The 17,543-nt window shown below is 39.7% G+C and overlaps 1 protein-coding gene across 5 annotated transcripts in view; it reads left to right on the top strand.

Moving 5' to 3' along the window:
* Nucleotides 1–15,292: 15,292 nt before the first annotated feature.
* The window catches only part of LOC119779305 (opsin-3-like), a 94,418-nt gene continuing 92,167 nt past the window's right edge, over nucleotides 15,293–17,543 (top strand). For 4 of the 5 annotated variants that reach the window (XM_038278903.1, XM_038278902.1, XM_038278905.1 and 1 more), the window contains exon 1: nucleotides 15,293–16,011. In XM_038278903.1, coding sequence (XP_038134831.1) covers nucleotides 15,639–16,011 — 373 coding nt within the window. In that variant the 5' untranslated portion in view covers nucleotides 15,293–15,638. The remainder of the gene's footprint in view (nucleotides 16,012–17,543) is intronic. The other variant, XM_038278901.1, reaches the window with a different exon arrangement.

Below are 17,543 nucleotides of genomic sequence, written 5' to 3'. Positions count from 1 at the left end.
CCACCTAAAACAGAATCATATTCAAATGTATCAGAATAATGTTTACTTTTACATCTGTTTATATCTGTATATCCTCTAGAAGTGTGTTCCTGTTTCTTCTAAGGGTGACACTGCATTTCACACAATGTATACATTTATTTCTATATACATATTTTTCTATTGCAATTGCATAAACACAAAGCTTTAAACCTTTACAGCAACAAAGTGTGAATCATACATGTAATGGACATAAAAGGTGATATTCTAGAATACACAGAATTTAAAAGAAAATGTAATTTATTTTGCCCACAAAGACTATATCTTTGATCAAGGCTATTCTGGTAACCATGATAAATTTGGTCAAAGGAATGATTCAATATTCTGATGTAGCAACGATCTTCCCCACTCTTCTGTTAGATAAATACAATTTCACGGATCTCAAATTCAGTAACAAAATGATACGAGAACATATAAATAAAAGTTTCCCTCTCCCAGTTAAGAGGAATTTATCTTTAAACGTGTTTTCAGAGATCGAAGTTAAAAATGACTATCCCTGTGCAGAGCTCTTAAGTTTATGATTTAAATTTGCTGTTGGTATATGTAGCTTTTGTTACAAAGACTTAGAAACACAAGAACATCTTTTTTACAGTTGTGTGGTTTGGATGAGTGAGTCAAAACTGTGAGGTTTTTGGGAAAAGATTCATGATTGGTTATCACCAAAAAATTTGATTCCTAAATAAAAAGACAGAAATTTGGAATTTTAATGTAATGTTGTATTCATTATCAGAAAAAGATTTATTCACAAGTGCAGATTCTTTAAAATGTCTCCCAATTTCCAAGGAAAACGTTTTCATGACTCAATTAAGTTACTGGAAAATAAGAAATCCTTCAGGTTTTCAGATTTTATAGCAGTATACTTCAGCTAAACCCCTGTGTTACTTGTTTTATTTTGTTTTTCTATTTCTATTTTTTCCTTCTGGTTCTTTTTAATTGTCTGTTTAAGTGTATATTGTTGTTTTTATCTTTTAAAAGCCGTTATGGATTGCATCTGTTCAATTGTACTTTTCTGCTGTTTGAAATAGTATTTTGAATTTGTTTAAATAAAAGTAAAATTTAAAAAAATGTAAGTGTGAATCAGACATGAAGCGGAGGTGCGCTTTTATTTTCAGAGGAGCTCAAGGAGGGTGCTGTAATGCCTTGTGCCGTCTAGCATGTTAAAATCAAGAGCTAGCTGGCTTTACTATAATTTCCGAAGAGGAAGATTTACTATGGCAAGCCGAATTTATGTTAAAATGGCTTGCCATTGCTATACCACAGTATTAAAAACTGCATCTGGTTATTACCTGAACCGGCCCGGGCTGCGGAATATTCATTGTTTCCAGATCGGACATGGGTCGACATTAGCACTTTCAGCTCATCTAAGCCGTTTTTAAGTGCGTTGTGTGTGTCGGCAGAAAGTTGATCAGAAATTCTTTCCAAATTTCTGAAGCATTCTTCAAGACCGCGTTTTTCTAGTTCCCCGCATAACCCATAATGAAAAGCTCTTTCGATATTGTGGCATTTTCTCACAATTTTGTCCAAAACTGCCAGCGCCATTGAATCTTCAGGCAATTGTTTGAACAGCTTAGTACAGCCAATAAGAGGCTTACACGCAATCTCTTATTTCAGATATCTAAAATTGTAGTACTGACTAGTCATAATTACGTTCGAGATATCTTAAATTATAATTGCCGATGTGTGACGCTTTAAATGACGAATCTGGTGACGTAATTTGAGATATCTTGAAAGGAATTTTGACTAGTCAAAATGTGATCTAAGATATCTTGAATTATTATTCTTCCTAATCAGATTGTAAATAGAGATATCTTAAATTACCGTTCCGGATAGTCAAAATGTGGTTTTGTCTAGTCAAAAAGTAGTTTAAGATATCTGGAATGTAATTATGGATAGTTAGACGAAACCGAATTTATGTTAAATCGGCTTGCCATATGACGATATCAACAAAGCTTTATTAATTACCAGGTGATCACCCTAGATCTGTTCTGGAAACAAGCAAACTGAAAGCATTAGATATTAATGTCTGTGTAAATAAAATAAAAAAACTTAGTAAACAAGAGTGATTCAGCTAGAAGTGGTTATAAGCAGCATGTTTTATGTAATGCATTTAAACCTCCCCATCTATCTGTTATGTTTTAGAAATCAACAAGGTACCTAATCCAAAAATGTTCCCCTAACTTTTTCAAAAAGACAACTGTAGAAATGTTAAGTCAACCTATTTTTTATGTTCTTCCAATTACTCTGACTTGATATAATCCCTCTCAATGGTCTAGGTCTTAATGCTGCACTGAATTTACAGATCTGGCAATAATGTCATCCTCAAGTTAAGTGTGTTCTAGGACTCCATAATAATTCTACCTCGGATGAGGCTTTCAAAATTTCCAGTAAGAAAATATGACAAAAAGTCCCTTGAAATCTGAAACAAAACTTGGAGAGTCGGGGACCCCTGAGCAACTCTGAGGTCAAAATCTAATATTGCTGCCACACATATAAAACATTGTGGGAGTTGGAGGTATAAAATATGTATTAGCACTTCTGGCAGGTTGTATCTTATTAAGCAAGTGGCACACACCATACTGAACAGAATCTATGAGAGAACGTGTAACTCCTGTGTTCAATGACATCGACTGCAAAAAATATTTAAGCCCTGTGTTTTGTTGGTATATTTTTTCTTCAATTTGTGACTAGAACATGCTCAGCTTAGGTATGCATAATTCCACACTGCAAGAATGATCAGAAAACAAGTAAGAAGTTCTTAAAACAAGTGTGTTTGCCCTTACTCTGAGCAGGTGACTAAGATTATTTGTCAATGGAATTTTTGTGCTTACAAAAAGATAATTATAAGTTATGCATTTGAAATAACTCAGTGCAGTTGTTACATTTTTTATATTGAACAATGTCCTGTTTATGTGGTAAAGTGTTTCAATTACATGCTCAACTCAATAAAGATTTACTTACTTCTACTTTTTTTTTGCAGTGTAAGCTTACATGTACATTGAGGAGAAATCAAGTGCAGCAAAGTTGTGAGTTGATAAGAAATTATGGTTTTCCAACTGAAGTTGCTTAATGCCTTTGTTAGTTCAGAAAACCTACACTTAAAAAGCATGTTCCAACTCAAAGGCTGCACAGCTCTGTGATTGCCAGGGGTTAAATAAAACACAATTGTCCCCCTTTATACATGTGGCAGCTCTTGTAAGTGTTAGATTTGGGGCCTCTCGTGTTCATTGTTCTGGTTGCACTCAGATGTGTAAGTTCTTTTTGTGCTCATAGTCACAGTTGGAAACACAACAGAAAATGCACCAAAGTGGTAACTCTCACATAGAAATGTAATATTATGCAGGCTGCTGACACTTACTGTACAAAGTTGCAATACTTATGGCTAAAGGCTAGTAATTATCACCTCTGGTGCAGTGTCACGTTAAACCAAAAGACACACAGTACAAACTGTTTTTAGATGAATGCTCCTAAATAAGATTAATATAAATCCCCCCTTTGCATGCATTGCTAAGAGTGGATGCATTGCAGTGATCAAATGACCCAACAGAGGAGCTTTGTTCAGTTGTGAGTGCAATATAATTCTCGTTTCCAAAACCTCTGAACCTCAACAGTTTCCTGTTTGTTGCTTTGCTAACAAAATAACAATGCAGTTTTTAGTATGGTGTGTATGCAGGCAAGTTATTTTGAATTTGGAAACTTAAAAAAAAAAATTTTGCGAGTTGGAATCTTGACCTCAACAGATGTTCATGTCTTACTTCCACCATGACACTGAATATAAATGCAAGTTATAAATAGTTTTTGGTTCTATTTTTTGGTTCTATAGAGCTTTAGGTTCTATTTCTGGTTTTTATTGGATTTGGTTTATGCACCTTTGAGTTTTAAATGTTTAAGAAGTTTGGCTGTCTCTGTTGGGATCCAGAGGTCTGCCCTCCAGAGGGCGACGTGGATCCCTTTCTGTGGGCTTCTGTTGTCTGTTGGGATCCAGAGGTCTGCCCTCCAGAGGGCGATGTGGATCCCTTTCTGAGGGCTTCTGTTGTCTGTTGGGATCCAGAGGTCTGCCCTCCAGAGGGCGACATGGATCCCTTTCTGTGGGCTTCTGTTGTCGGTTGGGATCCAGATGCTTGCCCACCAGAGGGCGCCGTGGATCCTCTCCTGAGAGCTGGTGCTCACTTGAAACAGCTGATCCCCATCTGCTCATTAAGCTCTCCTCTCCCTACATAAGCTGGAGGGGAGCTTCACTCTGAGCCGGATTGTTGAACTAGTTATGGTTAGCAAGCCTGAGCCAGCCTGCCTGTCTGACCCTGTAAACCTAAACCTAACCTGCTTTGTCCTCTCTGCTTCTCCAGGAGGACCCCTGTCTGTTATCCAATAATCTATTGGACTTTTATCCTGCCTCTGTTTCTGAGAGTTCTGCATTTGGGCTAGTAATCCTGCCTGATCATGACAGAACAATCCGGCCAACAGACTAGCCCAGCAGACTCCTTCGACGTACTCCTGGGGGAGTTTGCGGTCGGATGGATTGGTTCGACACCACCACCGTGGTGGGTGGCGTGGCGTCGACATCAAGCGGAGTGGAGGCGCGAAATGCAGGAATGTAGGAGCCGTCTAGAGTCCTCTCTGCACCGTCCAAGGACCTTTAAGCCCTCTTCGTTCCTGTACGTTGAGCCCGCTCTGAGCCCTCTGGAGACCCCTGAGCCTGCTCTGAGCCGTCTGGAGACCCCTGAGCCCGCTCTGAGCCATCTGGAGACCCCTGAGCCCGCTCTGAGCCGTCGAGAGTCAGCTAGGAGCCGTCTATTGTCCTCTCTGCACCGTCCATGGACCTTTAAGCCCTCTTCGCTCCTGTACGTGGAGCCGCAACGGGCGGTTTCCTCTGTTCCGGATTCGGAGCTGCAGTCGGCGGTTTCCTCTGTTCCGGATTCGGAGCCGCAATCGGCGGTTTCCTGTGTTCCTGATTCGGAGCCGCAGTCGCCGGTTTCCTGTGTTCCTGATTCGGAGCCACAATCGGCGGTTTCCTGTGTTCCTGATTCGGAGCTGCAGTTGGCAGTTTCCTGTGTTCCTGATTCGGAGCCGCAGTCGGCGGTTTCCTGTGTTCCTGATTCGAAGCCGCAGTCGGTGGTTTCCTATGTTCCTGATTCGGAGCCGCAGTCGGCGGTCTCCTCTGTCCCTGATGTGGAGCCACAGTAGGTGGTCTCCTCTGTTCCTGATGTGGAGCCGCAGTCGGTGGTCTCCTCAGTTCCTGTTTTGGAGCCGCAATCGGCGGGCTCCTCGGTTCCTGATACAGAGCCGCAGTGGGCGGTCCTGTCTGAGTCTGTTGCAGGGCAGCAGAAGCGGAGGCAGCGTCCTCCTCGGTGCTTCCTGCAGAAGCAGGGGCGGCGTCCTCCTCGGTGCTTCCTGCAGAAGCAGAGGCGGTGTCCTCCTCGGTGCTTCCCACAGAAGCAGAGGCTGCGTCCTCCTCGGTGCTTCCTGCAGAAGCGGAGGTGGCGTTCCCCTCGGAGCTTCCTGCTGAGGCGGAGGTGGCGTCCTCCTCCAGGGTCCCTGCAGTTTTGAAGACTCCGGCCCCCAGAATGTCTGCCTCTACTCCGGTCCCGCGGCCGGCCTCCGGAGCATCTGCATCAGCTCCGGTCCCGCGGCCGGCCTCCTGAGACTGTCCTTGTCCTCGCCCACCCTGGGTGGGTTGTTTTGAGTTTCGGACCCTGTTCTGTTTCTGTGCCTGGCCCTCCTTGCCTGATTCCCCCTCCGCCCGCCCTGGGTAGGTTGTTTTTTGTTTCGGGTTTTTTATTTTTGGGCGTCTGGTATCCGCCCTTGAGGGGGGGTACTGTTGGGATCCAGAGGTCTGCCCTCCAGAGGGCGACGTGGATCCCTTTCTGTGGGCTTCTGTTGTCTGTTGGGATCCAGAGGTCTGCCCTCCAGAGGGCGATGTGGATCCCTTTCTGAGGGGTTCTGCTGTCGGTTGGGATCCAGAGGCTTGCCCACCAGAGGGCGCCGTGGATCCTCTCCTGAGAGCTGGTGCTCACTTGAAACAGCTGATCCCCATCCGCTCATTAAGCTCTCCCTACATAAGCTGGAGGGGAGCTTCACTCTGAGCCAGATTGTTGAACTAGTTATGGTTAGCAAGCCTGAGCCAGCCTACCTGTCTGACCCTGTAAACCTGAACCTAACCTGCTTTGTCCTCTCTGCTTCTCCAGGAGGACCCCTGTCTGTTATCCAATAAACTATTGGACTTTTATCCTGCCTCTGTGACTGAGAGTTCTGCATTTGGGCTAGTAATCCTGCCTGATCATGACAGTCTCATTCCAAAGTTCCTGGTGTTCTTGTTCAGCTGTTTTTTAACCGAACAGTGATTACTTTTGGTGAGTGTTTCTTTTTAAACAAAAACTGTTTTTCTCTCAGTTCCTGTGTTATTTTGAAAGTCTGGTTACGTTTTTGCATTTTGCATTTATATTGTGTCATTTAACCTGAGTTACAGCGTCTCTTTTGTTTTTATATTTTCAGTCAGTCTTGTTTTGGGTTATGCTCTGCTTGCTGATCGAGAACTTCTCTGCTTTCAGAGTTCCTCTTGTGTTGGTTGCTGTTAAGTCATTGACTTCTATTTTTTTTCTCAGCTGTTGTATTGTAATATATTTTTTTCTTATCTGACAGATAATTCTCATTTGAATTCACACAACACAGAAAACTTAAGTACTAGGTCTTATTGTTACCCTGTTGTCTTTGGTTTATGCGCTGTAACGTGCAAATTGGGATTTTGTTTATTCCTTTAGTTTTGTAAATGCAAAGCTGAATTTCAATAAAATATATTTTCCATCATAAACTCTGTCGGCCTCCCTCTTGTTTGTGTCCTCTTCGACCTACGACCTACGAATGTTTTCAATTTATTTTTGAGCTAATTTTCAGTTGTTTCCTTGGTTCTTTTAGGATAATACTTTGCTAAAGAATATATTGTAAATTAAATCTAAACCTGCAAGTAATGTGTCTGATAGGTTTTGCAGATTCTTAATAGCTCTAGATTTGTGTAGTCCTGTTTCTCTGACCGTGACTGGCCGGATCTGCTCTCTTCATCCTCTGACATGGGAGTTGGCTCTGAGCTCATCTGCCTGGCTTTATGTTTTCTGGAAGGGGCTGCCTTTTACCACTTTTACCAGCTACCAGATGATTTCACCTAGATAGGTACATTGATTTAATATCATTCAAGAAATAATTCCGTGATATCATCACGGTCACAACACACTGGCAGGTCATTTTGATATTTACTAGTTTTACTGAATATGTATTCCTGATATCTGAAAAAACATTATTTCTTTTTCTAAATTATCATTTCAAACAAGAGGACTTCCTCCACATCTAGAATAAACATTCGGGATTTCTATAAATTTATTTCACATCTCCATATTCATCTTGTCACTGGTCAGCATTTGTATTATTTTAACTATGAAGAAATGTATTTCAGATATCATAAATACATATTCAGTCAAGCTGATAAATGTAAGAACAGCCACTTTAAATGTGTAAACATTTCTAGATATATAAAACTTAATTCTTACTTTAATCATTTAATTTTGTATTTTTTACTTTCTAAAATTCAGTTTGTGCTACAAAAATGTAATAAAAATATATATCATTAGTTAGCTCTAGGAGTGTGATTTTGATTACAAGCAATCCCATTTCAGGGATCTACAAATGGGACGACAGAGAAGAGAGTGCTTTAATAAATTTAATAAAAGCCCACTTCATATAAAATGATGCTTTAACTCGAGCAACAATCTTCTCCTTCGCCACCTTTATCTCCCTTAAAGCTGTAGCGCTGTTTCTGTGTCTTTTAAACACATTTTCCTTTTTTATTTTATTTTTTTGCATTTCTGCATTAAATTCTCTAGTTCCAGTGGTTTGAAATAGGCACTTTCTGGTGTCATGGTGACTCGTCAAATAGATGCTTCACTGATACTGGCTTTTCATACATTTTGTGCATACGCTTAAATCTGAGTGGACCTATTAAAAATTTATTGAACTAATTTGTAGCAATCAAACATTCAGAGTTCATGACTTTTGGCTAGGGATTTGAATGTAAAGTTGTAAAACCTGCTTCTTGAAATGGACGTCAGGTGTTGAAAGCTACCATAGCTTTGCCAGTGAGCAAGAGATTAAGCAGATGTAATAAATTAAAAAAACTCACAGTGTGGCATCTTGAGTTCACAAACTCTTAAAGACAACAGATGAAATCTATATGCCTACATGCCTGCCTAGCTTGGAATACATATTAGCAAAATGCTAAGTTTTATCTTTCCTTCTGTGTTAGTAAAAATTAAGTATTGCTTAAAAAAAGCATATTCTAGTATAAGTATAAAAGCAACCACATCAAAAATGAAAGCATTCCTATAGCTTAGAAAGTGTTGTTTATAAATGCTTAATATCGCAGTGCACCCATAGGAAATTTTCATGTATTTTGCCATCTTCAATAGCAATAGCCAAAAGGGGACAAACTTGACGAACCTGAGTATTTTCTCTGTAGAAAATGTAGAAGAAAGAAGGAAACAAATAAAAATTGTTCTGTAGATGGTTTCTGTTTAATTGGAGGACCATACGTGCTCTTTGCCCAGTGAAACAAAGGTAAAAGCAACCAAAAAAAGAGGAAATGACTAGAAGAGAAGGAGAGTCTGCATCTCTCAGCCATAACCAGTTGATTCAGTTTATATATATATATATATAGTGACAATCACAATACATGTAATATTAGGGCACTTTACAGAAACATTTCAACCATCATCATAAAAACAGATTGGTTCCGTTTTCTATCTAGGGAAAAACTAGCTGATTGCATCAACTCCTTGACTGGAGAGCAATCCCTCACACATATTAAGAATATTACAAAAGAATCCCATAGTCTTTTGAATAATTTACCTCAGTTCTGTATATATTTTGAATTTCTGAATGATACCTATTACTTGTATTTATTTATACTCTAATTCCACAGTGTGGGTCACTGACTTTTGTCCAATTAAAGTGACAATATGACATAATACAAACCTAAAGTAAGAGATAAGAGTAAGATGTACTTGCTGGTGTCATTTCTCTATGCTCCAGCTGGTGGTTTCATGATATAAATATATCATAAGTTATAAGTTTTTAAAATTGTAATGAAACAGCCCCCAGGTAGGAAAGGATTAATTGTTTCTTAAAAACAAATAGAGCTGAAATTAAATATCAAACTTCTGGATGAGTTGACTTGGCAGCTGCAAAGTTTGCTTACACCTCAGGTTGGCCTGTAGTGATTTAAGGTATTTGCTGTATTAAGCTGAACTGAATTAAGCTGAAAAAGCTATGCTGTTTTTTTTCTTTTCTTAATAAACTACAAGTTAAATTCATGCTGTTGACTAGAAAGTAACAAATTGTGAACATTTAATTACTTTTGAGCTATACCTTTCAATATGCTATTGAAAGATACAGTATGAATACCCTGCGATGATATAGTGGTGCTTAATAAGGACCCACTTAAAGGGTTTTCAGCACCATGGACAGCACCAAAAGGAGAGCAACTGCTTCTTAAGATGGACTCTGCGAATAAATTGCTGTGTGAGATGACTGGGGCATATTTCACAAAGCAGGTTTACTTAAAACTCTCACCCTTCTAACCCTTTAAAGCCCGATCCAAGAATAAAACAAAACAGAAAATTACTTTTGTTTGGTTTGAAGTCCTTATTTGGCCTTTTAACAAAATATGTAAAAAGAAAAAAACAGAATACATTTTTGATATTAATAATTTATTACTATGCGATAGGTCAAGATTATTTTTTGTGTAGTCTTCTGCCCTCTGTTATCAGGTAAATCTGATTGTATACAATAGGATTTTGAGCAAAGTTTTTACCATTAAAATATGCAAAAGGTGTCAGATGCAAAACATTTCAGAAACCATGTGTTTAAAAAATTTGATACATTTGGCATTACAGGGTTAAACCTGAAAACAGGAAACTTCAAGTTTTCTGTTTCACAAAGGGAGTTACTAAACCAGTGCTTCTGCTATGTACAATAACATTCTTCCCAGAACAAACCTGGTCTGAAACAGGTTTTCTTCAATAAACTCAGTGTCCTCTGTCCCTGTCCTCCTTATAGCCGATCATATTTAATGAGCAGAGTTTCTGTCATAGTTTTGTGTGAACAATGAAAAGAAAATCATTACCTAAGTCCCTTGGACAGATGAGGTGTTAAAAACACTAACATAACATGTCCTTTTGACGAGGATCCAATAAAAGAATGAGTGGCATTCATTCACAGAGACTTAAATATAGAGGGTTTTCACACCACATATAGATGTTCTTCCATATTCAGTTATCTTTATAAGCGCTGCTGTTTTACCTCACACTCCATTACACACATCCACAATCTTATTTGTCCTCACATTAGCAGCATTTCAAAGACTTTTTTAACAGGTATTTAACAGACCTTGATATCAATGAGAGAACATTGATATGCGATAACATTATTATAGAAGAAACATTTTACAGTCAAACAGTCACTTAGTATTTACTGTTTAATGTAAGACAATAAAAAATGAGGGGGAAATTTACGAGATGATGCACAAATCTACCTGTTCCAACAACATCTTTATACTTTATCTTAACCTGCTGACAGGTACACATCTCTCATGTGATATTTAACCTAAATATAATGCATTGATACACTACCATTCTACCAGTAAACTACTTTCCCCCTCTTTTATCATGATTACAACAGTCTATGGCAGGCCTTTCTGACATTTATTAGTTTGTCAGTTTATGTATTTCTGATATCTGAGAAGAATATTTCCTTGTCAAATGACAATTTTACACAAAAGGACCTTCTTCATATCTACAATAAAAATTCTGGATGTCTAGAAATAAAATTCGGATCTCCATATTCTTACCAATTAAAGTGACAATATGACCTTATACAAATCCAAAGTAAGAGGTAAGAGTAAGAGATATTTGCTGGAGTTATTCTCTTTACTGCAGCTGGTGGTTTCATGATATAAATATATTATAAGTTATCAGTTGCTAAAATTGTAATGAAACATCCCCCAGGTAGGAAAGGATTTGTTTGTTTAAAACAAATACAGCTGGAATTAAATAACAACCTTCTGGATGAGTCGACTAGGCAGCTGCAAAGTTTGCTTACACCTCAGGTTGGCCCGTAGAGATTTAAGGTATTTGCTGTATTAAGCTGAACTGAATTAAGCTGAAAAAGCTATGCTGTTTTTTTTTTCTTCAATAAGCAATAATTCAATTACAAATACAAGTAAACTACTTTTCCCCTCTGCTATCATGTTTACAACAGTCTATGACAGGCCTTTCTGATATTTATTAGTTTGTCAACATGTACAGTATTTCTGATGTCTGAGAAGAATATTTCCTTGTCAAAATGACAATTTTAAACAAAACTATCTTCTTCATTTCTAAAATAAACATTCTGGATGTCTACAAATAAATTTCGAATCTCCATATTCTTACTGTTACAGGTCATAATCTGTATTATTTTGATCAAAAGGAAAAATATTTCTGATATCAGAAATACATATTCAGTCAAGCTGAGAAATGTCAAAATGGCCACTTAATTTATTTTTTTTATTTTTAGGTATATAACCTGTTATTCTTGTCATGATGGGGTTTTCTAGAGTAAAGCCCAAGATGCAGAACACACACGGAGACTCGGGTAAAAGTCCAAAGAGTTTATTAAAGGGCACAAGCACATGGATAATATACTGGAACAGTTCAGGCAGGGGGCTGGTTCACTGGGGTTTGTGCAGGGAAAGGGAGATGGCTGGTAGCAGAGTCCATGTGAGGCTAAGCGTTTAGCTTCAGGCTTAGCCTGGCAGTCATTGGTTTGAGCTTCCAGCTTACAGCAGAGAACATCAGGGGAAACACGAAGGATATCTCAGGCTGAGCTTCCAGCTCTAGCAGGGAACAACAGGGGATTTTCTCAGAGGAATCTTCAAGCTGAGCATCCAGCTATCAGCATGGAACAACAGGGGAAATCCACTTGGGAACCTCTAGGGAAACTCCTCATAGAAGTCGTCAGGTTCAAACCATGTAGGAATCTTCGGGTTGGCTCACCAGGGCAGATAGTTGGTTAAGCTCGCCTAGAGCTTCTGGCTGGAGGCTGGTTTCCTGTGATGCAGCTCTCCCAGAGCTGCAGGCCAGAGACAGGTTACCAGTGAGGCAGCTCTTCCAGGGCTTCACGTGGAGACAGGAGGTTAAGCTCATCAGAGCTTCACAAGGAGACAGGAGGTTAAGCTCATCCAGAGCCTCACGAAGAGACAGGATTCCTGTGAGACAGAAACAGGGAAGAGTTAGAATCTGATCTCACATTAGAGATAACCAAGATTCTTCCAGTAACAGAGGCTCAGGTTGCTAACCAACTAAGATCAACACTGCCGCGTGGGATCAAGGTCAGGCAGGAGCTTATAAAGGAGAGGTCTTCTAATGAGAGGATTAGGAACAGGTGTGCAGGAAAGTTCCAGCTCCAGAAGACCCACAGCGCATCCTACTGGAGACAGAGGGTAATCTCCAGATCCCCACAGTAACTCCAAACCTAAGGGAAAAAACAAAGAGAGCAGAAGAGGATCCTCGGCGCCCCCTGGTGGGCAAGCCTGAGGATCCCAACAATTCTTAGTAGAACAATTTTTTTGTTTTTGTTTTTCTCTGAAATTCTGCAGCAAAAATGTATTTTAGAAAATCTGTTATTACAATTCTGACAAGGAATGCGATTGCAACTAGGAAGAATCCTATTTTAGTGATCTATAAAGGAGCATGCTTTTAATAAATGTTAAAACGGCCTGCCATAGGGGACTTAAAGGTATAGTGGGGGATTTTCGTGAATTTTTGAAAAGATCCACCCTCTCCACTTAAAAAAAAATTCTCCATCAAAACCCTGTACTCGCTCCCGAGAGGAAACACCCAAACCTATCAAATGCCTGCAAAAGCATGTACGAGCCTATTTCTCTTTCTGCCCCTTACATTTAAATGTTGCCGTTTGCATCACTCATCCAAGGCTTACATTCCTAAATTTTTGCAATTTTTCCACTATGTCATAATCACCATCGGTAAGTGAAAATGGGGACGAGCATGTAGCACAACCTTACCTGAACTCAAATCACCAGAATGATTGACAATTAGGAGGACCACTTATTTTGACGATCCACCCGGGACAAGAACATCCTCCACTATACCTTTAAAATAAACTAGGGCTGCAACAACGAATCGATAAAATTGATAAAAATCGACGTTTAAAAGCGTTGGCAACGAATTTAATCATCGATTAGTTGTGTCGCGCGATTAATGCGTCATCCGCCGCCGCCGTCATCCCGGGGAAGAAAAAAAAATATGGCGGAGCGAGTCAGCGCCGCAGTTGCAGTGTTGCCAACTCAGCGACTTTTCAGACCCCTCCAGCGACTATTTTTTTAAAAAGCGACTAGCGACAAATCTGGCGACTTTTTACGGTGTCACTGGCGGCTTTTGGTGACTCTTACGTGAAAGCATGTATCGTTCCTACTCTTGTCCTCCAGCGGCAGCTGCTGCCGTGGGGCGCCTCCCCCATCCCAACGCCTTTCTCCCTCTCCCACAGGAATCCCTCTCAGCGTGCAGTCCGAGCCGCAGGATTTTAGTGAGGAGTTTACCCTCAGCGTCCAGACTGCAAATGAAGCGCGCATGCCCCGGGATTGACGGCGCAAATTGATCACAATAATTAAAATAGCCTGCGCTTTGTAAAGTGAAAAAAGTCGTAACATGCAACTTTTGTAAAAAACAAATGAACATGGCACGGAAGCACCACTGTTATGACGCAGCACCTGAAAAGAAAACACGTTGGAGCCTTCAATGGCAGTGAAGATAGCTGATCAGCAGGATGAGTAACCATGTTTGTTTCATTTTAAAGTGGGGAAACGTAACGTTAGTTTCTCAGGTAGCTCATCTGATGCTTTCCTTAGCTTGTTAGTAGGTTACAGACAGTGATAAGGTTGGCTTCTTATTTTACTTTTAATTTCATTTGAATTAGCTTAAGCAGCGTTTATATTTTCTTTATAAATAAATAAATTTGCAAATTATGAGGGCAAGGCTTTTAAAGTTTAAATCTTCTGGCAAAGAAAGTAAAGAAGATCCTGCAATTTATGGAAGTAAAGCAGAATAAAATCCAGCAAGATCAGTAATATGTCAATTAATTATCTGCCACATTCCCATGTAAATATCTGTCTTTGGAGGATGTGTTTTTTTAACACCCCTAGTTCTCTCATTTTTATTCCAAATACAATTTATAATTTGAATCACAGGGCTATTTTTATCTCTATGGTTAAGTATTTTCTTAAGTAGCAACTTTAACTGCTATACTTTCCTGTCTTAAAAGGCAGAACTCTTCTAGTCTAAAAAAACCTCATTTGTTGAAATGGGGGGACCTATTGTTTGAACCCCTTAGGGGCTTTTAAAAACAAAAATGTATTTTTTTGCGCTTTATGAAACAAAGTACCCTATATTTTGTGGATGTACAGCTACATTTCTCATGTAAGTTTGCATAGTTTTAACACAAACATTTATTTTTCATATAGCACCAGTACAGTTAATGAGAAACCTGTACTTGTGTGCTTGTTTGTTCTGTCTAAAATGTTTATTTTGGAATAAAGAGGTTAATATAAAAAAAATATTTTGTGTCCGATTCATCGATTAATCGAAAAAATAATCGTCCGATTCATCGATTTTCAAAATAATCGTTAGTTGCAGCCCTAAAATAAACCTAAACATTAACTGGAGCAGCAATCTTCTCTTCTGCCATCCCATCTCCCTCTCCTTTTTAACTGTTGCTATAAATGTCACTGACGCTGTCCTTTAGATATTTTCTTTATTTCTTTCATTTCTGCCTTAAACTCTCTAGGTAGAGTGATATGAATTAGGCATTTCTTGTTGCCTGTTGTCATGGTGACTGGTAAAATAGGGGCTCCACTGATCATGACTTTTCAAACTTGTTAAATAGATGCTAAACTCTGAGTATGTTCACTCAGAGTAGATTAAACTAAATCACAGCAGCTGCTGGGAAACCAAAAACAGTTTCCAACCTTAGTTGAGGATTTGAGTCTGAGTTTGTTAAACCTGCTTTGTGAAACGGATCAATGATGGCATTAAATCCAGTCTGAGATGCAGATTGACGCGTGGATGATCCACAGCTGGATTTCCAGGCGCCTCTGGTTTCCCGCCCAACAATCCAGCCCCCACTCTCCGCCCTGTGCGTCAGCTGCCAGAGAGCAGTGATTTAAACCCGGTCCGAGAAGGGAAGGTGACTGCCTGGGTGAGACACTGGAGCGTCTCTGCGTTAGAGTCTGCCACACGGTGGAGCAAAGCTTAACCAAACTTTCCCTGTAACATTTGACAACACCCCAATCCCCTTAAGAACCGACAAAAAAGTTTGACATTTCCCACCTTAAGGCATTTATCATCTCCAATCGCCAGTTTGGCTCCACTTTTACTACTTGACATTTTATTTTTTTTACGCAACAAGTCTGTTCCCTTCTTTTCCCACACTGAGAGCAAACCAGAAATGCCGTCGCCACATTAGTCGCCGTGGCCGCCCGGTGTGCCGCCGCAGTGACTCGGGCTGCCATGCTCGTGTCTAACGCGAGCCTGAGCGGCTGCGCGGAGTTCAACAGCGCCCTGTGCGCCGGAGCCGGAGAATGGCACCCGGGGGGCGGTACGCTCCGGACCACCCTAAGCCCAACGGGGCACCTCGTCGTGGCCGTGTGCCTCGGCTTCATCGGTGCGTTCGGACTGCTGAACAACCTTCTGGTGCTGGTTCTGTTCTGCCGCTACCAGATGTTGCGCTCCCCCATTAATCTGCTGCTCATCAACATCTCCATCAGCGACCTGCTGGTGTGCGTCCTCGGGACTCCGTTCAGCTTTGCTGCCAGCACGCAGGGACGCTGGCTCATAGGAGAGAAGGGCTGCGTGTGGTACGGCTTTGCCAACTCCCTTTGCGGTAAGTAAAGAGAGCAAACAGGACTGTCTGTAAGTCCCGTTTGGCATAAAGTCCAAATGTCTGCATTGCCTCTTGCCAGATTGAATTTGACAGTTAAGCTGTGATTTTGAGTTACGACCCAGTTGCGACACTGCCTCTTTTTTTAATAGAAAAGCAATATGTGCATTTTAAAACTTCCAGATAAAGACTTGAAAGATGATCACAATAAGCTGCAAATTCAGACGTCGATTTCAATGCATAGAAATTTAAATTTCTTTAATTAATCGTAAAATGTGTAATAAGGGTTTGATGACATTCTTTGCTGTTAGTCTTATCTTGAAAATCAGGGAAAAAATAATATTTGAGTTGATGTTTGCTTTCAGGATCCCTTAGAATCTGCAGTTCAGGCTCCGCAAAGGTGCATGAATGCCATTACTTTCAGATATGCACTGATGTGTGTAACAACTGGACGATTCAAAAATCAATTAACCATATCATTTACAAACGAGCAAAAATTTTTTTTTTTTTTGCATAATTTTAAAATAGTGTAATGTTTTAGGGAAAATAGGTTTGAGTGATGACGTGTTGCACCAGGGTGTAAAATGTCGCATGATCAGGATCCTCTAAATCCTCTCCTTAAAAAACAAAAATCAGAAGTTATCCAGGAGGGATTCGATCGCAGAAGATTATAAGGCTCAGACGTTCTATAAAAAAAGAAAGTAATGTGATAAGAAGAGATCAGTTTATAAATCAATAAAGGGTTTTAAAAAATAAACCCCAAAAGGGACATTAATGAGGTTTCCTTTTATTTATTTAATTGAACATTTATTTTTCTAACACCCCCCTCAAGACATTGCCATTTTTAAAGTGCAGCAGCGATAAAATCTAAACATGGTGATCTGACTGGTATAAGACTGGTATATGATTTACAGTTTCCAACATTCAGCGCTTTATTTTTTATTTTTTGAACCCATACATACCCTAAACCATATTATATGTGTATAAATATACATATAAAAAAAGTGCCATCCCTCCACACCCCAACTTAAAACTTTCTGGAAGTGTCAAAGAGCATGATTATTATGCTTTTTTTGTGTCTTTGGATTTCATGTCAACTGCTTGCAAAATGCGTTTTCCTTGCCTTCTTTGAGTCATTTCGATGCTAACTGTAAAGAAAGTGCTATTGATTAAGGATGTAACTTCTTATTTGTCTTTGCTTGTCGCCTTAAAGTTTTTAAGCATGTAAGCTTTCTTTTTTTTTGTAATTGCTTTAAAAGATTTCCGCTGAGACAACCTTCACAGAGCAGCCAATCTGCAAAATGGATTTTTGAGAGTCTTTTTTTTTTCTCCTCTATTCAACATGATTCACAATACAAAATGTCTTTATTGCCTTTAATGCTCAGTCAGTTCGGTGGTTATAAACAAGTTTGGCAGAATATAAAACAAATAATAGGAAGAGAGGATCAATTTGGATTCATATTGATTTGATCACTCACTATGTTCACTTATATGTCTGATGAACCATTTACCAGTTGCAAGACGAGCTTCTGGTA

This window comes from Cyprinodon tularosa, unplaced genomic scaffold (genome assembly GCF_016077235.1).
Source record: "Cyprinodon tularosa strain WSP-4 unplaced genomic scaffold, ASM1607723v1 ctg145, whole genome shotgun sequence".
Classification (NCBI taxonomy): Eukaryota; Metazoa; Chordata; class Actinopteri; order Cyprinodontiformes; family Cyprinodontidae; genus Cyprinodon; species Cyprinodon tularosa.
Note: the sequence above shows the minus strand (reverse complement) of the source record. Positions and strands in the feature narration are given on the sequence as shown.